The sequence below is a fragment of the Heteronotia binoei genome, chromosome 21, assembly GCF_032191835.1.
Source record: "Heteronotia binoei isolate CCM8104 ecotype False Entrance Well chromosome 21, APGP_CSIRO_Hbin_v1, whole genome shotgun sequence".
NCBI classification, from domain to species: Eukaryota; Metazoa; Chordata; class Lepidosauria; order Squamata; family Gekkonidae; genus Heteronotia; species Heteronotia binoei.
Genome location: NC_083243.1, coordinates 38,555,935 through 38,577,316, shown reverse-complemented (window position 1 = coordinate 38,577,316; position 21,382 = coordinate 38,555,935). Strand labels below are relative to the sequence as shown.

Sequence of the window (21,382 nt, the reverse complement as noted above, 5' to 3'; positions counted from 1 at the left end):
TTTCCCCAGTCCATCCTGTTGTCTCAGAGCTGGCTGACATTGCAGGGAAAATTAGTCACAAATAATTCTCAACTCCTAAACTATATGAGAACTAGCTGGTAATGTTAATAGTTCATAAGAATAGTAGGAGTAATAGTTTTTGTATTGTATCTTGTGTATTACTCAATAAAGTTTTAAAAGTTTTTTTAACAATAAATAAATAAATCTCATTTGCACAAAGGCACATACGAAAGCATTGATCTCATGCAAACAGAAGTTTTAGAGGAAGTGCACTTAGCAGTAGAGACTGTCTAATGCATACAGAACTCATGTGCTTTCTTCTTTTTCAAACTTCTTTCCAAAAGGTTCCCGGGCATCAGTCTGGAAGATATAACCTGCTGCCAGGCTATTTTTTCACATAGCATCTGTTATCAAAAAAAGGAATATATAAGAACTAAGGTCTAGATGCGTGTTTACACAGCTGTTTCTTTGACCCAAAGATATCTGTTGAGAACATCATTACCAAAGAATGCAGAAATCATATCTCCCTTTTCAGCTGTTGAGGTTACTGTCCAGGTTTCATTCATTTCCTTTTTCTTCGTTTGTTGCCCTCAAAATAGCACCCAGATAATAAAAGTGCCATGATTTTGGTGCCATCTTTTATTGTTTACAGTTGCTTCTAAAATTGCTAATTTTGTTTTAATAAGACCTCGCCCCCCCCCCTCATTTCTGATTAGGTCCGGTTAAAAGATTCGCTAGTCAGCTCCCTCCAGTTTTGTAAAGCTAAAGATGCTGAACTGGCCTGGATCGATGGAGTCTTGGACATGCGGGTATCGAAAGTGGACACGGGGGTGATTTTGGAAGAAGGAGAGTTGCGTGACGACGGAGAAGATGCAGAAATGCAAGTAGATGCACCTTCTTCGGATTCTAGTGTTGCTGCACAGCAGAAGGCCATGAAGAGCCTCTTTGGAGATGATGATAAAGAAATATGTGAGGAAAGTGAGATCATTCCAACCCTGGAGCCTTTGCCACCAAACGAGGTAGGAAAGTCTCCTCTCCTTTGTCAGTTAATTATTACTGTTTTAGGATTTGGCTTATGGATTCAAATCAATTCATTAATCTGTCTGTCAGAGTTGGAAATCTGTTGTTTTGTATAGGCACATGTTTATTACAGTGACATCAGAGAAAAAAAATACTGAATTGAAAAGTAAAAGGTTTGTTTCATTTTTTTGGCTAGTCATTCTGGGGGTGCATATTGGCAGTCTTTCTGTTTTCTCTAAATAAATAATTGCCAGTGTTTTCCTCCTAAGTAGAACTGGGGCAAATTGCTTTGCTGCCCCTTGATTGCAGTGTTCAAGGATTGCTGTGAGCCAGATTAAATTGTTTTGCAGGTGGAATGTGGCACCTCCAGGCCACTCACTGCCCATCCCTAAGCTCATCTTAAATGGTGAAGCACTATATTCTCTTTGCACAAGGTTATGTCTAAAAACAGAACGGAGCCGTTCTAATTGATACAGCTGTGAAGTATCCGAGGCCTCTTCATAGATATAAACCCATTAGCTGCTTCCTCTGTAAAATCTATGGTTTTCTGGAAGTTCCATGTGTTTGCAGTGAGGTCTTGAAGAGAATATTCCCTGTGACTTGTTAACAAGCTTTTATTTTTCATAATCTAATTGATTTGAAGATGAATTTTTAACCACTTGCATAAAGTTATTTTAACAGTGACTTGTATGTTTTGAACAAGTTCTGTGCATAGAGGTCTCCGCTGCAGAGCACACTTCCTCTTCATCCCCAGGCCAAAGGATGCTCGGCTGTCCACCACCAGGGCATGAGCCTTTTCGATAGCAGCCCCTACCCTCTGGAATGCTCTCCCAGAAAACATCAGGGCCCTGCAGGACTTGCCACAATTCCACAGGGCCTGCAAGACAGAGCTGTTTAAACAGGCTTTCAACACCTGTGGAGGCATCCAGTATTTCACCACCCCACAGCATGAATATCTTATTTGACCCAAACAGAAATGCAAGGCGCTGAATAATATCCAACAATATCACAGTAAACAGAGCTAATCAAGAAGTAATAATAATGCCATCTAGGGATTAAAATTGTATACGTTGAGATGTTTTAATAACTCATTGTGATTTTATTGTAATGTAATTTTATGTTTTAATTTATGTTAGTCACCCTGAGCCTGTCAGGGAAGGATGGGATACAAATATAATAAAATAAGACTAGATTACAGTGTTATGACAATAACTTGTCATAGGTCTTTATGTTGTTGTAGAAGCGCTATATCAGCTTATACTATTATTTTAATTTCTGAATATTTGAGTATTAGTATTGGTGATTTACCAATTTGTGCTGAAACTATACCGGTTGCAATGAACCTTAGCTCTTTTGTTATGTAAATGTGTATACGTAGTTATGAGCCCTCGTATTTGAATTTGATTCTTATTGTATTGTATCTTGTGTATTACTCAATAAAGTTTTAAAAGTTTTTTAAACAATAAATAAATAAATCTCATTTGCACAAAGGCACATACGAAAGCATTGATCTCATGCAAACAGAAGTTTTAGAGGAAGTGCACTTAGCAGTAGAGACTGTCTAATGCATACAGAACTCATGTGCTTTCTTCTTTTTCAAACTTCTTTCCAAAAGGTTCCCGGGCATCAGTCTGTCTTCATGAATGAGCCAAGATTGTCTGATTTTAAGCAGGTTCTTTTACGAGAAGGAATTCAAGCAGAATTTGTAGGAGGCGTCCTTGTTTGTAACAACATGGTGGCTGTTCGCCGGGTAAGTGATTGTGTGTGTTCACCGTTGATGATGTAGCAAATCTCTCCTCTGTCAATTCCTCTAGTAAACAGGTTTTTCTTTCCCTTTTTTTTTTAGACTGAAACTGGGCGTATTGGATTGGAAGGCTGCCTCTGTGAAGATTTCTATAAAATTAGGGATCTTTTGTATGAGCAGTATGCCATTGTTTGAAGAACTGTAAATATAATATATGTGGACTTATTTTCTGTTTATGGGATCCTTTGTGAGCCACATTTATAGGATGACAGTCTGTTGTTCATTTTCTAGCAAAAAAAACCTAATGTCAGAACCTGACTGAATGACAGCTAAAGTAATGTGTATATTTCACCAACTTTATTTTCAAAGTAATATGAGATCTTTTTAGTTGTAAAATATCTGTCACGGGTTTATACATATTCTCACAAGAACTGTTCTTTAAAAATATTAGGGTTATGTATAAGAATAAAAAATGTGAATATGTAAAGGTCAGTTTTCTTATTCTGAATTAAAACTATTTCCTTCCAAACCTTGATATTGAGAGGCAATGCAGATGTATTGTTTTTGTAAAATGTTGCACTGACATTTGGTCTTTTCTCAATGGTAACATGTATTTCATAATTGATATTAAGTTCCATATAATTGGATATGGGAAATTACCAGGAAGCTTAAAAAAATATTTTTGGTAGTGCTTCATGTGATTTCTTTCAAAGTTTTGGACAATCAGTTCAACCACTTCACTACATGCTTTATGGTTACCCCAAACCAGAGGTATATAAAGGAAATGCACACATGGATGGATTCCCTCCTTTGATATCAACAAAATAAACACCCAGATTTTACTACCAAAACCAAGTCTTATTTCCAATAAAATGTCTTCATCTAGGTTTTTTTAAATGTTTTTGGTATTAATTATATGTCTGCTTTTAAAGAAGAAAAGCAAAAAAGGCATAAAGTAAAGCCCTATGGGCTATGACTGGCATGAGATTGGCATAACTATATAGAGACCTTTTTATTGAAAAGACGGAACCACACTGTTGGTTCAACACCCACTGGGTTTTTTCATGTATATTAGATATTAAAAATGTGATATTAATATTAGATGTTAAAATGTTGGTTTGCCGTATTCATACAGGACAGAACTTCTGAGTTATTAATAGCTGTATAGATAGGGAAATGTTGCCTGGTGGGCTTTTCATACAAATGCAGAACTTTTGGAAGCAGTGTTACAGTGGCCAACATTCTTATGTTTACACAGCTGTTCAAACCAGAGCATTTTCCTATACAAAATTGTGGGTTGTGACTGTTGCAACTTCTCTTTTATTTGTGTCTAATGCTGCAACCAGAAATTTAACTCCAAACACTTTATTTAATGTTTCCAACTGAATTTGTGCCCAAGCTCTAAGGCTCCTTCATTGGACTATGTGGCCCTGAGGATGAGACTCTTAAAATTTAATATAGAACTCCAGGATAATATAAAACAAAATAAAAGTTTATTTGTACAATAAGCATATTGCTTTCAAGATGTTTATAGCTTAATTCTTCAGTGAATAATAACTTCTGACTGAGGTGTCAGTCTTTCACTTCACACACTCCTCACTCTCAAATCTTCCTTTCTCTTCTTAACTCAACTTTCTGACAGCTTCTGTCTCACACTCCTATAGTTCTCTTGAAATATTAGGTTTTGGCTCTGTCTAGCCCCTAATATGTCCTCTAAAGTATTCTATTTTTCTTGCCTAGAATCTTAATGCCTTTCACAGCAATTCTAATCAGAAGACTGCTTCTCAGACTCTAGACTGCTGACTGACCACAACTGACTGTGAACTGCTGTCACTTTGCTGAGAGTTAACTACTGACTGACTTCTCTCCCCCCCCCCTGACACACATACTTTTTAGCTCTACCCCCACTCTCTTAAGTTACCAACCAATCACCTCACTCACTCATTCCCCCTCTTTAACTCCCCCTTTCTCTACTGCAAATTACCAACAATTAAAAGAACACACATATATAAATTCAAATAATTACAGTGACCTTCTGGAAAATAGTGGCCGTGTTGAACAATATGAATATCACGTGCTGATCCCTTGCTACTTTACTGGGTAACTTATATTTGAATTTTTAAAACTGTTTTATTGTAGCAGTGTCCACTCAGCTCTGAAGCCCATAAACTAGCTGAGGAACTTTTACATAACAAGGATTGAGAGGGTAAATGTTGCATCTCACTGATAAAGAAATATGGGATTAGCTTTTGTCTCCCTTGTTTGCCCACTCCATGAAAATGACTTTGAAAAATATGTAATGTTTTGTTCTCTAGATTGACAGTAACTTATTTATGAAACCTTATGGAAGATTTAGCAATTTCTTCTTTTGTTACTAGCTTAAAAATACCAGGATAATGACGATCATTAATAGGTCCTGTGTAATTATATTTATTTCTACCTTTATCCTTGGTAAATGTTGGGAGAGGAAACAATTAGCAGTAATTCTTATTGCTGCTTTTACTGTCATTGCTTCTTCAACTATTTAAACTGGCTTTTCACCAGTTTTGAATTCAGATATATAATTCTGGCTAAACAGAAAACCAGAATATACCTAAATGCTGTTATTAGTTCCAGTGTATCCCTTAATTGTGATTATGGAGATGAGAATTTATTTATGGGCGGGAATTATGGTAGGGGAAGATGGTATATTGTGCAATAAAGCTATTAGGGGTAACAGATTAGTGGCCAAGTTTACAGATGTCACAAAATGAGAATGGTGAAAACCAAGCCTGTCTGAGAAGTGAATGAAGTTCAGAGTTGGTAAGTGTGAGATGAGTACTTCGGGACGAAAAAAAACACCCCAATTTCAAGTATAGGTCTCAATTTGCTGAGACAAAGAGGGGAAAAGATCTTGAGGTCTGACTCCTCAACTTTGCAGTTTGAAGGTGAATTTTTTTTTTTAATTCATTTAGTTTGCATAAAGTTATAGATACCAGCATCCAGCTCTGGGTCTGTGGCCTACCTTGTCAGGTGTGTTGCCTTATTACCTCTCCAAATATACCTGCGTTAAGCTCACTCTTCCCAGGGACTCAGAGGGACCTGGCACTCAGTAAGGCAGTAAAACCAGGCCTCGCGTCTCGGTGGTGTGTCAAAGGCAGGCTATGTGAAGCCAGCACAGACTCCATCTTTGAGCCAGCACATACACATGATCCCATGACTGATATTATCAATAGAGGTAGCCTTATCTTCCTGCTAATCCATATTCCGATCTCCCTTAACTCTGGTAAACTTCACTGTCCCCTTAGAAATAATTTCGAAGGTCTAGCACCTTTCCCCACTCAGCATTGAGCCACTGACACAGAAGCACAAACACTGGCAACATTCTGAACCTCAGAAGCACAAACCAAGCATCCTACACGTACCCAGTTTTAATCCGGCTACTCATTACACCTCGGACCAGCCCACCGCTGGCTCTCCAAAGCATATTTAAACTGGCATTCTGCAACACAGTTTTGTGCAGCTCTTGAGGCGTCCATATGAGTGTACCCACAGACTCTGTGCAGTTGACATGAATCGCTGACCGGCTGTGTCATCCCTCCACGTGGATTCTGGACAGGATCAAGTGATCACAAACCAACCCTCTTCATGTCACTACCAATCACCTCTGTTTCTTAGCTTTGTACTTGTGTTGATCTGTTTATTATTTTGTATGAATGAGGAATGTGAATCTTTACATATATCCACTCCATTTATTCAATTAAAGGTTTTTTCCTTCCATTTGTATCCCTTACAATCTGACCCTCATATATACAGAGTACAAAGGACCCTTGTGCACATGTGCTGCCCTGTGTGTCATAACCAGACCCAGGCAATAACAGTCTCATAATACTGTAGAATAGTGCTGCCTCAGTAGATAAAAGTGGGGAAATTCTGCATGCTGTCCGTCTTGTTCCATTCCCTAGCAGATTGATTTATACTGAAACAGGAGGCTTTAAACATTTGTGGGGACTAGCTGTACCCTGGGAACATTTCAGAATAAGCACTTACTAAAGAAGAAAGACCGAGCGCTAGAAACTTCTGCTAGTAGGGGTGCAGGGTGCCTGCTGCTTTATCTGTAAATGTCATAGCTTTCAGACATTGGCTGATTCATTTGTAATGACCAAGCAGAGAGACAGAAGAACCCCCTACTGGGCCTAAAATAATTGTCACCAGAGCTCTTTACTGTCCTATTAGAGAAATTCCTGTAGTTCATGTCACTCTCTGATATGGCCCTGTGTAGAAGGAATATCAGTTGTCCTTTTCGCAAAGTGAACCACTTTTTCTTGGGAGAATATTTTAAAGGTTGAACTACATCTATGTATAAATAGATAATTCTCAAAGTGGCCAAATGGTTAGACACTTAAATCCATACACTGGAGCAATGAACAGACAAGGTGTTTCTACAAACCTGGAAAATGCCTTGTTTGCAGAAAAATCTAATATCTTAAAAAAGGAGATTAAAAATCCCAAAATAATCGAAGCAGCACCTGTATCTTCTAAGAAATGGATGTGCTCAGTGTTCATTGCTAGGCAATCACAACAGTACTGTCAACCTTTAAACCCTGGTTTCTTTAAGTGAAAGGTGGGGGGAGGGACTTTTCCAGGATTGTTTTGGCCTTTTTAGGAAGGGTTCATTGGGGCCAGGCCTCACAACTTCCAGGCAACTTTCCTCACTTACCCAGGACTGGCTGCTTGCTACTGTTCAACAGCAGACACTCCACAAATGCCAGTGTTGTGGTAATCTCAGACTACAATCTGGGAGACGCAGGTTCAAATCTCCATTTTGCTGTGGAAGCCCACCAGGTGACCTTGAGCCAATCACATACTGTCAGCCTAACTTATGAGGAATAAAATGGAAATGATATAAGCTGTGTTGTGTCCCCTTTGTGGAGAAAGGTGGGGTGCACATTCAGTAAATATAGCTGAAGATTGGGGGGGGGGGGTAGATGAATGATGGTTGGGAAAGAAAAGGAAACAAGGAAAAGAAATGCCCCCCATAAGCCTTTGAGGATCCTCTGCTTGTGCATGTGTGTGCATGTATATATATATGTGCATGTGTGCGTATATATATACTTGCCATTTTGAGTTTTAAAAGTAATTAGTTTCTAGAAATATAACTGGTATTTAAGTGTAACTACTGTACCTTGAACAGAAATGGTATGTATGGAAAGGTAAACTTTCAGCCAGTCAAGTAAAGTAAGATCCTCCTCTTAATTTGTTACGGTCATTGTAATGCTTTGTACTCCTTTACCCCAATCCCTAACTACCCAATTTTGCTGTCATTTTAAGCAGCCGCTGCCAGTCTGAGAAGACAATACTGACTTTGATGGACCAAAGGTCTGATTCAGTATAAGGCAGCTTCATATGTTCAGCTCCTGAGAGTAAAGCTGCAATTTTCTTGGGAGTAAGTCCTTTGAATTTAGTGGAATTGAATGTTGAATAGATGTGGATTATACTAGACTGCAAATCAGTGCAGAACGTATGCTATTCTGTTTTGGTGTCAAGTAACTTTAAGGAGGTCAAAAACACCAATGGCCAAAATTATTTTGAAATAGGGAACTTTTGCCCTGGAGTAAAAACAAATCACATTTCAAAAAATAAGACTGAACATTCTGTACATGTATACCCTTAAATGCTTATCTTCACACTTTTTAGCTAGGCTTAAGTTTATTTAATACTTCTTTATGTAGAACATTTCACTTTAAAGCCAGTTAACAGGACTGTTTCTACAGTCTATGGATGTGGTTTCAAAAAGACATGTAGCCAGCTGGATGTTTTGAATGTTCTGTTTATTGCACTGCATGGCTACATTGCAGATTCCAGAAACAAGCTTGTCACCTTTTCCCTGTGCTTGATTTAGGAGGATGGTTAAGGCCATATTGTTTTGGCAAGCATTTGCAGTGGCACAAACTTTCTGATCCCAGACTTAGAGGTTTGATTGGAATCTGCTGGCATTATGAAACTGTAATTGTTTATGTTGTCTTCTGTTGTAGCGTATTGATTGGACTGAATTTTGTTTTTAGCTACTCTGCAGCTATTTTTGAAGGTGGGTTATAAATTGAGAACTAACTGGCTCTTGTTCATATTCCAGCCGTCTCCCAAGGACCACAGCAGAACAAGATGTTCTCTCAAAACAGACTGCTTTTGAATATAGTGGTGCTATTCTAGTGCAGATTGTTGGAGGGTCACAGGCCAGGTTCAACAAAACTCTTCTTCCCCTATGAGAATTATCTTTGGTGAGTGGACTGTGTACGTAACCATGTTCTCAAGCCATTTGAGACTACTGATCCATATGCAGACCATGCAGTACATGTCTAGGTAGCTAGCCTGATGACTATGAAGTGGCAGCCTTTCACTACTTCACGGTCCGGCCTCCAATTTGATGTACGTATGTTGTATAAGCGCCAGAATGCTTTTCCAATGAATCCCTGACTCGGATTGCTTTCCATGCAGCTGCACAGAAGCTGTGGGAAATGGGTTTAAAAATCTGCAGTGGCTTGATTGGCTGGGCAGCATGGCATAGGAGGAGAGGAGCCCTTGCCTCCCCCTACCACACTGTGGTCCCTAGCTGAATCTGGCCCCTGCAGTAATCTATGTGCACTATCATTACTTGGAGCAACTGGATATTTTTCTTCAACGTTTTTAAACCCATAACAAGCAGACAGAAGTGATCTGCGTGCTTGACAAGGTTTCACTCTGTTGCATAACTTTCCTTTTCTAAAAGTAGTTGTTAACCAATTGTAAAGGACACTTAGGCTCAAAACTGTTCCCAGAAATCCATATCTCTTTGTACTCATAAGAATATCACTCAGAAAAGGAGAAAGTATTTTATAGCCTCCAATCACTTCTTTCTTCTCTTGGTGTCAGTAGGAAGTGGAACAACTTTAAAAGAGAATAGGAGAGGCAACCACAGTCAAGCTGAATGCTCTACAGCTGTTCAAACACTTTTTTCTATTGTAATTGAATTTTATTTTCATTTCAGACCCTCACCTGTTACAAAAAAAAGTTTAGTGTGGGTTTCCAGAAGTTCAGCAGCATACACAATATCATCATCTGTTCAGTGAAATAATAAAAATCTATCTTCTTCCAGCAACTCCCCCCTTCCCTGCAAGTCTTGTAACTTTTCCAGAACCCCTTTTTCACTTTCATGAAGTTTTATAACTTTTCCCAATGGCTGCTGAGGGTGTTTCACTCTTGTTCATATTTGGTGTGCAGGCTGACATGTATGGAAACGTGATACAGTCCTTACCAGATGGTGAGTCGAAATGGCTTGCATGTTTCTATCCTCCCACTTTTCCCCAAAAAGCACTGTGTGTCATGTGGAAAGCTTACAAGTTAAGGAGAAAGCTAGGCTGAAATCCTTCATGATGTTAATTTTCTACAGGTAGGGAAGATTTGTTTTAGATGAGAGTTTTGAAAGAAGTGAATTCCCCTACGCACAACTTGGTACAATTGCTTGCGATTTCTACACACATGTAATTGTACTTCAGACTGATTCACACCATGTCGTCATTGATCATCATATAAGCATTTGATGGCACTCTCACTCACTGCTGAATGTGTGAACTGCCTCCCTTTGAAAAAGGTGGTGTGAGATTAAATTAATTTTATTTATGCCTTTCTCCTCAATGGACTCATCATGCTCCTCCATTTTATCCTCACAACAGCCCAGTAATTTAGGTTAAGCTGAGAAGAGTGTTTTAGTGGCCCAGGGCTGCCCAGCAGGCTTCTATGGCAGACTGGGGAATTGAACCTGGGTCTCCTAAGATCCTAGTCCAACACTTTAACCACTACACCATACTGGCTCATATTGACAGGAAGGCTTTGTTATGTTTGAGCCATGGTGCCTGCTCACACATGAAAGTCATCAGAAAGTGTGGCAGTGAGTGACAGGATAGAGGTTTACAAGATTATGCATGGAATAGAGAAGGCAGAGAAGTACTTTTCTCCCTTTCTCACAATACATGAACTCATGGACATCCAATGAAATTGCTGAGCAGTCGAGTTTAAACTGATAAAAGGAAGAACTTCACCCAAAGAGAACCCACCACAGGTGGTGGCGGCTACAAGCATAGACAGCTTCAAGAGGGGATTAGATAAGCATATGGAGCAGAAGTCCATCAGTGGCTATTAGCCAGTTTATCATTGGAACTCTGTCTGGGGCAGTGATGCTCTGTATTCTTGGTGCTGGGGGGGAAGGCAACAGTGGGAGGGCTTCTAGTGTCCTGGCCCCATGGGTGGACCTCCTGATGGCACTTGGGTTTTTTTGGCCACTGTGTGACACAGAGTGTTGGACTGGATGGGTCACTGGCCTGATCTAACATGGCTACTCTTATGTTCTTATGAGTGATAAACAGGCCTATGGTACTGTACTTGGAAATACATCATCAGGCAGAAGGCTGATATGGACTATTTAGATTAAAACCAGTGCTTTAATTTTGCTGCAAAAACCAGAGGCTTCCTCTAAAGCCCTAGTGCAATAAGAAAATATTAAAACATCTAGTTTTGCGGTCAGTATGCAGCAGAAGGGAAGATAAAGCTTAAATATTACCCTCTTGGATTTTGAGAATTGGATGGCATTTGTTTGTATAAATTTCTGGCTGCCCAGTCTCATGAGATGGCTGAAGGCCCTCGATATAAGTCAAACAAATGAATATTCCCTGGCTAGCATGAAACCCATCCATGTTTCAAGCATATTTTCATACTCGTTCACTTCAAAGAAGATTCACTTTTCATTTTTAAAATGCGAAACTTTCCTAACAGTGCTGCCAAGGTTCGTGTCCTTCCCACTTGAGGAGAATTGCCCCCAGTGGAGAATCTGTGATGTAATCTGTACATTTTTTGAGATGTCATCATCTCTATAAACCGATTGCTGCAGGGAGAGTTTCCCCTCAGCCTGTAGAATGGCATAATACCTACTCTGTTGCAACTCTAGCAATCAATTGCCTAGTAAAGTAACATTAGGCAAGTATATATAATTCAGCTGTTTTTAAAGGGATTATTTAATAGCTGGAATCCAGGGAGGAGAGCCAGAGAGGCCTGTGATTAGGCAAGTTTTGCCTGTCCCTAGCATAGCTTTGCAAACTGTGTATGACAGAGGCATTTGAGAGACATGGAGGCAAGCAGGCCAATGCATGCTTACTTGGAAGCAATCCCACTGACCTCAGTGGAGCTGACTCCCTAGTCAGGCCTAGGAGTACAGCCTTAATATTTCTTGTATTCGGATACCTTTGTGCAAGTGAGTGGCCAAGGATGGAACTGATCAGCTCTTCTAGGGGCTTGCCAAGTGACCCATTCTTCTCCTTACTACCCTTTTGACTACTCTTCACTGCCTGGGAGAGGTAGGAATTGTTGCTGCTTTCTCCCTGTGTGTTTTGTCAGGTCAAATAAGTTAACATTGCATAAAAAGCTCCTGCAATCTGTTTCCCTAACAAACCATATAATCTTTGCTGTATTAGCCAGACAGCCAGAATTTCAGCCTCGCCTACTTTTCACCCATTTAGGGCCTGATCCCGCTCACCTGTGATTTAAGAGGAAAATCTCTGCACTCTTAAGTGAGAGCAGGAATTTGCCCTGCATAGATCTTCAGTTCTTTTTTTGGCCTGTGTAGATCTCCAGTTCTTATTGTTTAATGTAATTTCATTTTATTATGCTTCAGATGGTTCCCTCCCACATTAATCCCTGTGATTTTACTAATGCACAATATTGCAAATGCGTTGCTACCCTGGCCAACAGACTTTAAATCACTTGTGGATCTCTAAACCTCTTATGCTGATTAAAAGTGTTAAGGTTATTATTTTTTTATGTAACTAGAGCTAAATTTAATTTATGTTGCCATCAAAGAAATATGCCGGTACTGCCAAACGCATTCCTTATTATGCTTCCACTGGAGTCATTGGCCAAGCCCTCAGCTTCAGTTTGATTGGACTGTATGTATCATGATCTTGGGTTGAATGCTCTGAGTAGCAGGTCATAAAACTCTTCAAGCCATAGAGCAGGGGTGGCAAACAGTTGGCATGGCCAATGGCTGGGGCTGATGGGAGTTGTAGGCAAAAAACATCTGGGAGCTACCGTTGGCCACCCCTGCCATAGAGCAGTGACCCCTGATGTTGTGTAAACCAGTGGGGTTCCTGGCACCCATTTGGTTCTTCTTCCCCAGACCTTCCTCTACCTCACTGAAGCAGGAGATACTTCAGGTGAACATGGGAGACATCACCTTTGTGTCTGCAGGAAGTACCCAGTTAGGAACAGCTACCTCTATTCTGGTATATTTGGCTTGAAACCACTGGACTTTTTGTGATCGTTTCCCAAGCACCTCATGGCAGCCATTTTGTGGGACCACTACCTCTCCTCAAACTTTAAGAAATGCCCAGAGGTCCAGCAAGATTCAAGACCCATGATTTACACTGTCATGTGCAAATGAATGGAATCACTTCCGCTTTATTTAAAAACTCTATTAGCAATTGATCCATGAGTTTTCTGGCAGTGATGTTTTTTGAGGTAGAGACACCAAATTTTCAGCATAGCCGCTGGTGCCTGTCCTCAAAAAAGTCACCAAGTTTCAAAAAGATTGGACCAGGAGCAGCGATCTTCTTGATTAAGAACATAAGAGAAGCCATGTTGGATCAAGTCAGTGGCTCATCCAGTCCAACACTCTTTGTCACACAGTGGCCAAAAAAACCCAGGTACCATCAGGAGGTCCACCAGTGGGGCCAGGACACCAGAAGCCCTCACCTTGTTGGGCCACCCAACCACCAAGAATACAGAGCATCACTTGCCCCAGACTGAGAGTTCCATCTATACCATGTGGCTAATAGCCACTGATGGACCTCTGCTCCATATGTTTATCCAATCCCCTCTTGAAGCTCACTATGCTTGTAGCTGCCGCCACTTGCTGTGGCAGTGAATTCCATGCGTTAATCACTATTTGAGTGAAGAAGTACTTCCTTTTATCCGACTGCTCAGCAATTTCATTGAATGCCCACAAGTTGTCTTATTGTGAGCAAGGGAGAAAAGTACTTCTTTCTCTACCTTCTCTATCCCATGCATAATCTTATAAATCTCTATCATGTCACCCCTCAGTGGACGTTTCTCCAAGCTAAAGAGCCCCAAGCATTTTAACCTTTCTTCCAATCCTTTAATCATTCTAGTTGTCCTTTTCTGGACTTTTTCCAAAGCGATATCTTTTTTGAGGTGTGGTGACCAGAATTGTACACAGAACTCCAAATGAGGCTGCACCATCAATTTATACAGGAACATTATGATACTGGCTGATTTCAATTCCCTTACTAATTAGTTCCCTGCATTCAAGTTGTTCTGAATTGCACTGTTCAATATTCTCTCTAGGAAATGTGTCAAGAAAAAGGTATGTCCAAATATGTATTATTTTTCTCTTCTACATGATGCACTCTGGGGGTCTCTTAAAGATTCAGATTATTATAATACCATCCTGTTTCTTCCTAAATCCCAATTCTTTCTGGTCATGCATCTGCAAAAACTGCTGACGCAGTGCAACTCTGAATGAAAAAACTGAAGCCTTTGGAGCAGGGAACTGAGAATATAGAATCAGGAGTATACCGTCATAGAGACTCTGGCATCACACCTCCACCGAGCTATCTTTACTCCCCAAAGTCTACCCTCCCCAGGCACCACCTCCAAGTCTCCAGAAATTTCCCAAGTCAGAGTTAGCAAGCCTAAGGCTAGAGCAGGGTTGCCTGGTGCATGCTTGAAATGCTCAACAGAGTTCTGGGGCAGAAGGAGGTGGGGGAGAGACAGCACAAGATGTGGAGATATCACCTCTGGGTGAAAATAAGGAAGTGACATCACCGCATTAAGTGATGCTTTTGGAATTTTCCCTCTTTATGGTAAATATCATAACGACTGGGGGAGTTCCCAGAGTGTTGCTTGATGCTTTTGAGTTTTCATCTGAAAGGGATACTGCTGCATCGAGTGGTGTCTCCCCCCGCCCCATTGCTCCAGTCAGTATCAGGAGGGGACATGGAGCATGATTGAGAGTTCACCCACTCTAAGTGGGCAACTGGCATTCCTAGACTATGACCATTGTTCCCTAACTTTCCTTGACCTTTGATACCCATTCTAGTGTCTATAATGTCTAGATTGTCTAAGCAAAATGTCTTAAGCAAAGCACTTTTATGTTTGCATGATTCAGGTGGATTTGTCAGCTGTCCATTCTGGTGGCAAGCCCTTGACCTCACAGAGTGCCTCTGTGGAGGACCTCAACGTTGCAGGACTATAGCTGAAAAGGACAGTCACCCACCCACCTACCCGCCATGGCCAGGCGAAGAACAAAACCCACACAGTAGGGATCCTAGCTGTAGTGCTTGCATGCCCTTTAACACTCAGTTAGCAGTTATAGTTCTCCCTGCTATTTATTTGTGAAAGGTTGGATCATAGAAGTTGTATTTTTGTTGGAGGGGAGGGGGTTAGCCCGCTGTGCTCATTAATGGCCTTAAATTGCCATGTGTTGCAAAGCCGTGTTTCTGACACCTAATTTTAAAAGGGTAATTAGATTCCTTTCTTTTTCTTTTTGAAATTTCACCTTCCTACAGGCCTTTAAAATATATATCTGCAAAACAGTCCTTGGGGACAGGTAAGGTTGACACCTTGCTTTTCCAGGGTTTTTTTTCCTCAGCAAAAATTATAACTTAGGGAGGGGGGGAAATGGTTTCAAAAACATCTGTGGCTAATGTGAGCCCCAATTCAGTTCTGAGCCTTAGGGAAAAGAAAATAACATGTAACTCTAAGCTAAACTTAAGCAGAACAGTACCTCCGGAGATCCACATGTGTTTCTGTGTACCTCTAGACCCATTCCTGCCCCCTGCAGAGGAATCTGGCTCCCAGAATTTGGACAAAAACTAATGGATGTTACCAACCTTTTTCAGCCTTCCTGCCCTGTGTTGGAGGGAAGCTTCTCTCAGCCAATACTACTTCTAAACTGTGGGGTCTTGTGAGCAAAAATTCTACTTCATGAGCTACTGGTGTTAAGAACATAAGAGAAGCCATGTTGGATCAGGCCAATGGCCCATCCAGTCCAACGCTCTGTGTCACACAGTGGCCAAAAAACCCAGGTGCCAATTGATTGCTAGAGTTGCAACAGAGTAGGTATTATGCCATTCTACAGGCTGAGGGGAAACTCTCCCTGCAGCAATCGGTTTATAGAGATGATGACATCTCAAAAAATGTACAGATTACATCACAGATTCTCCACTGGGGGCAATTCTCCTCAAGTGGGAAGGACACGAACCATCTTCTTTGAAGTGAATGAGTATGAAAATATGCTTGAAACATGGAGCTCTTTGAAAAGGTTAAAAAACACATGATCAAGGGAAGATACTTAAATTTCCAAAAGGCTTTTGATAAAGTCCCTCTCAAAGGCTCCTGAATGAACTTAGCAGTCACTGAATAACAGGACAGGTCCTCTCATAGATTGTAAAGTGATCAGGGCTGGTGCCAGAGTTCTGGTGCCCTAGGCCGTGCCCCTGCCCTGGGCAGACCTGGGAAGGCAAGAGCAAGGCAGTAGCCTATGTGCTCTTTGGAGTCCGTTGATGGCAAGCTCCAAGGAACACAAATGCCACCACCCTGCCCTGCTGCTCTCAGCTTCCTGTGTCTATGCAGACCCAGGAAGCTGAGAGCAGGGAAGGGGGACACCCGGCGCCCGCCCCCCCCCCCCATAGGCCAGGTGGTGTCCTAGGCTGCTGCTTACCTGGCCTACTGCTACATGCCAGCCCTGAAAGTGATTAAATGACAGAACGCAAGAATAAATGTGTGGTAATTGCAGTGGAGAGAAGTAAGCAATGGAGTTGCACTAGGATCAGCACTGGAGCTGCTGCTATTTAATTTGTTCATATTCAAACTGTAGAAACCATCTGAGAATCACTAACTTGGAGAGGCTGCAAACAGGAGCACTTTCAGTTATTTGGAACCTTGGCAGATGTCCAGGATAGAGCACCACTCTGCCCCTCCACCACCAGCTGCCTGAGCTCCAGACAAGATGGGTGCAAGCAACATCAGCAGCCTGCTCTTCTGTGCCTTAGGACAGGCAGAGCCATGGGTGCTCATGATCCCCCAGCGAGGGGCCCAAGGCAGCTCCCCTAGCTACCAATAGGCTCAAACATGGAGTTAGCTACAGAGCGGGCCCATGTGAAGAATGTCTGTTTGAAAAATATTGCTTTATTTGAAGAGGAATCTTCACTTCCCACTACAAGCCCCGTTCTGTGTCACTGGCAATTATTAATTAAACGGCTATTGTTCTCATTGCAGGCAATATTTATTATTTAATGTCAGATGGGAAAGGAGCATGTGTTTTCCCTCCCTTAGACTGGTAATTTCTATGGAGTGTGAAATTTCTTGGAACAAATTCATTTCTGGTGTAATCATGTAAGTCAGCGCACGATTAAGGAGGCATGAGACTGCCGCCTTCCAGAAGGAGCACATAATTAGCTTCTTCATGGTTGACAATTTCTTGTCTATATCGTCAACATCACAGAAAGAGCAGCGTGACTTGCAGGATGACAGAGAAGAAAGACACTCGTACTGGGAGGCTACTTTTCTTGTCATTTTTATAAAAAATAAAATACATACTTGTTTATTTAGAGAATTTATCTGCTGCCTCTTGAAACACCTGCTCAAGGTAGCTAAGGAAAAAACAGTACTATAAAATAATCAAAACAGCAGCATAAATGATCAATATTAAAAACAAGACAGGAGCACAGGAATAATATAAAACAAACATTAAGGAAGCTTTTAAACATCCACATCACCAGTTTCACATTTGAGTTTTAAGAAACCTTGAGTACATGCCATCTGGACCCAGAGACATTATTTTTTAAGTAGCCCAATAATTCTAAAATGGCAGCCCTCATCACCTTGGTTTGACTTACCTTCTTTAGACATCCTCCCCCAAAACATCAACTTTGGTATGGGTATGTTGTTGTTCAGTCACATAGTCGAATCTGACTCTTTGCAACCCCATGGGCCAAGTCATACCAGTCATACCTCCTGTCTTCCACCATCCTCCAGAGCCTGCTCAAATTCATATCAGTTGTCCAGCCATCTCATCTTTTGCCATCCCCTTCTTCTTTTGCCTTCTGTCTTTCCCAGCATCAGGGTCTTCTCCACTGAGTTCTCCCTTCTCATTTGGTGGCCAAAGTATTTGAGCTTCAGCATCTGACCTTCCAGGGAACAGTCAGGGTTGATTTTCCTTAGGAATGACTGATTTGATCTTCTTGCAGTCCAAGGGACTCTCAAGGTTCTTCTCCAGCACCACAGCATGAAAGCATCTATTGGAGAAGGAAATGGCAACCCACTTCAGTATTCTTGCCAAGAAAACCCCATGGTGTGGGTATATGCCTCACTTTTTCTACAGTGAAAGCAAATGCAAAGAATTCATTCTGTTTCCTTGCCATCTCCATCTCTTCCTTAAACAATCCTTTAATTCTGTTATCGTCCAATAGCCCAATTGCTTCCAAGACCAGTATCCTCCTTCTACATTTGAAAAAAATGCTTAACGTTTTTAGCAACCGACTCTTCAAATTGTCTTTTTGCTTGCTTCATTGTCAATTTGCATTTATTTTTTCCAGAAACTGTGTGCCTTTCTGTCCCCACATTTGAGAAAACCTCCCACTTTTTAGTGGAAGTCTTTTGCCTCTTATGGCTTCCTTGACAGATATCCTTTAGACTTGGTGGTACTTTTCCTATCTATGTATGTGGACTCAACTGAAAACTAATGGGTGTTCCTGCTTGGCTCATTGGAGCCTTATGGACTGAGCTTGGGGACTTGAGAACAATGGGCAGCAGGATCCAAATCTCTGCTGCCCTACACCAATCACAAGCCCCCGCTGGTTTGAATGATCCAATAACGTCCTTGGACGGGAGCCCGGAGTTGTATATAAGTTTGGCCCCGTTCTCAGTCTTTATTGTGCAGTCAGCTACAATGCTGTACAAATAAAGAACTGTTATTCACTTCCACCTCACCTCTTCAATGCCTAAGAACCCACTATATTATACTATCTAAGGCAGTGATGGCGAACCTTTTAGAGACTAAGGGCCCAAACTGCAACCCCAAACCCACTTATTTATCGCGAAGTGCCAACACGGCAATTTAACCTGAATACTGTGGTTTTAGTTTAGAAAAAACAACTCATAGTGAAATTAACAAACAGAAAGAACATTTGGTCTGGATAGCATTTGCTTAGGAAACCAACCAAATAGTAACATGTCAGAATGGGAGAATGATGGTGAGAGTGTCATAAGGCAATAAATGGAGGCTGTTCATTGCTCTGTTGCTTGCAAGTCTGGGTTAAACTGAGAACATGCCTTTGCCAGAGGTGTTTCTGTCCACCTAATTTACTTTTGAACTTACAGTATAAACATCATTCTAGTTTGCCATTAGGGAAAAAGAATACATTAAAATATAGTGTGTTTAGTAGGAGCTGGTGGTTAGGGTGTCCAAATCAGATCTGGGAGGTCCTGATTCATATGCCCACTCTGCCCTGGCAGCTTGCTTGGAAACCTTGGACCAGTAATATACTCTGAGTTAACCCGCCTCATAGGTTCGTTGTGAGGATAAAAGAGAAGGGGAGAGTGTGTCAAACCACTTCAGTGTCCTTTTGGGGGAAGAAGGCAGAGGATACATGATGTTAGTTAATAAATTAAGTTGATGAAAGGAGTCCACTAATTTATATGGCTAAATCTTGAGTCCAGCAGCAATTTAGAGAACGAGATTTTTGAGACTCAAAGTTCCTTTTATCTAATCGAGGGAGCTCTAATGCTGGAAAACTTGTGCTCCCTCCCCCAAATCTCGTTGGTCTCTAAGGTGCTCCTGGGCTCGAATCTATTTGTTCTACTATGGACCAGCATGGCTACACTTGGAAACTTCAGGGATAGTCTGAATTGTATTAACTAGAAAGTCTGATGTGAGAAAAGAGGGCCAGTTTGGTGTAGAGGTTAAGGGCATGGACTCTTATCTGGGATAATCGGGTTTGATTCACCACTCCTCCACTTTCAGCTACTGGAATGCCCTTGAGTCAGCCATAGCTATCACAGAGCTGTCCTTGAAAGGGCAGCTTCTGGGAGAGTTTTTCTCACCCCCACCTACCTCACAGGGTGTCTGTTGTGGGGGAGGGATATAAAGGAGATTGTGAGCTGCTCTGAGACCCTGAGATTCAGAGCGAAGGGCGGGGTGTATATCCAATATCTTCTTTCTTAAAACTAAAACTGCAATCCTGTGCATGTGTAGAGAATAGGTGCCACACTGCTCACTTCCAAGTAACCATGGAAAGCAAGCCCAATGAGGAAAGGCTAAGGGACTTGGGGATATTCAGTCTGGAGAACAGGAATTTGAGGGGGGAGACATGATTGTTCTTTTGAAGTATTAGAAGGGCTGCCACTTAGAGGAGGGCATGGAGCTGTTCATGCTGGCAGCAGAGGCGAGGACTGGCATAGGAAAAACCTTTTAACAGTAAGAGTTGTTCAGCAATGCAATCAACCCCCTCACTGACAGTCTTTAAACAGCCCCTGGATGAATACTTGTCAGGGATGCTCTGAGAAACCAGAACAGCAGTGAACAGTTCAAAAACAGCTTACCAACAATTTGCCCTATGGTCCCTGTAGCTTGAAAGAGTTCTGCTCAGATACTGCTATCAGAAGCATCGTATTTGAAAGCAAGGAAGCCTGCAGTTCCTCCCTTTCCACTCCTAAACCAGAGGCGATCCTGGCCACTGTTTCTGCCAGATTAGTGGGATCCAACATTTCCTGTAATAAACCCACATCCCTTCAAAAATGTGCTTAATTCAAGGTCCTGATCTTTCCTCCGCCACCCCCCATCCCCACACACCCATGCTCTCTTCTTCTGTTCGGATTGGACCATGCCACAACAGTTTTGAAATATGACACGCGACCAGGCCTTGGCCACATAAAAACGTGAAGCTGCCTTATACCTATCTCTCTAGTGTAGGTGTGGCCAAACTGTAGCTCAGGAGCCACATGTGGCTCTTTCACACACATGGTGTGGCTCTTGAAGCCCCCACCAGAGAAGGCATTTGTCTCTTTAAACAACTTCTTCAAGCCAAGCCAGCCAGTGGCTTAGAGAATGCATTTAAAGTTCAAGTTGCTTTCTTTCCATCTATCTCTCTCCCTCCCCACCTATTTTCCTTCCTTCCTTCCTCCCTTCCTTCCTTTTTTTCCTTCCTTCCTTCCTTCTCTCAGACATCTGACATTCGTGCCTGGTGGCTCTCACACATCTGACATTTATTCTATGTGGCTCTTATGTTAAGCAAATTTGGCCACCCCTGCCCTAGTGGGTCCCATCTAACCCCCTCCCTAAAACTGCAGGAACACCTGCAAGGAATTTTCCTCTGTATGTTGTGTTTGGGGGCTGCTTTGTGGTTGCACCCCCCCACCACATCAGAATTCCAAAGGTGCCCATGAGCTCAAAAAGTGCCCTGTTGTCTCTCTGAAGGAGGCCCAGTTAGGGTTGGGAAATACCTGGAGATTTGCAGGAAGGAGCCTGAGTTTGGGGAGAGGAGGAGCTTCAATGAGATATGACTCCAGAGCCTCGTGCGCAGGGGGAAGGGGGTG

The 21,382-nt window shown here is 41.7% G+C and overlaps 1 protein-coding gene across 1 annotated transcript in view; it reads left to right on the top strand.

The window, feature by feature from the left end:
- The window catches only part of CPSF2 (cleavage and polyadenylation specific factor 2), a 28,532-nt gene extending 25,235 nt beyond the window's left edge, over positions 1–3,297 (top strand). Inside the window, exons 13-15 of the mRNA XM_060261874.1 lie at positions 717–1,019; positions 2,636–2,770; positions 2,867–3,297. Of these exons, the coding sequence (XP_060117857.1) occupies positions 717–1,019; positions 2,636–2,770; positions 2,867–2,959 (531 nt within the window). The 3' untranslated portion in view covers positions 2,960–3,297. The remainder of the gene's footprint in view (positions 1–716; positions 1,020–2,635; positions 2,771–2,866) is intronic.
- The last annotated feature ends 18,085 nt before the right edge of the window (positions 3,298–21,382 follow it).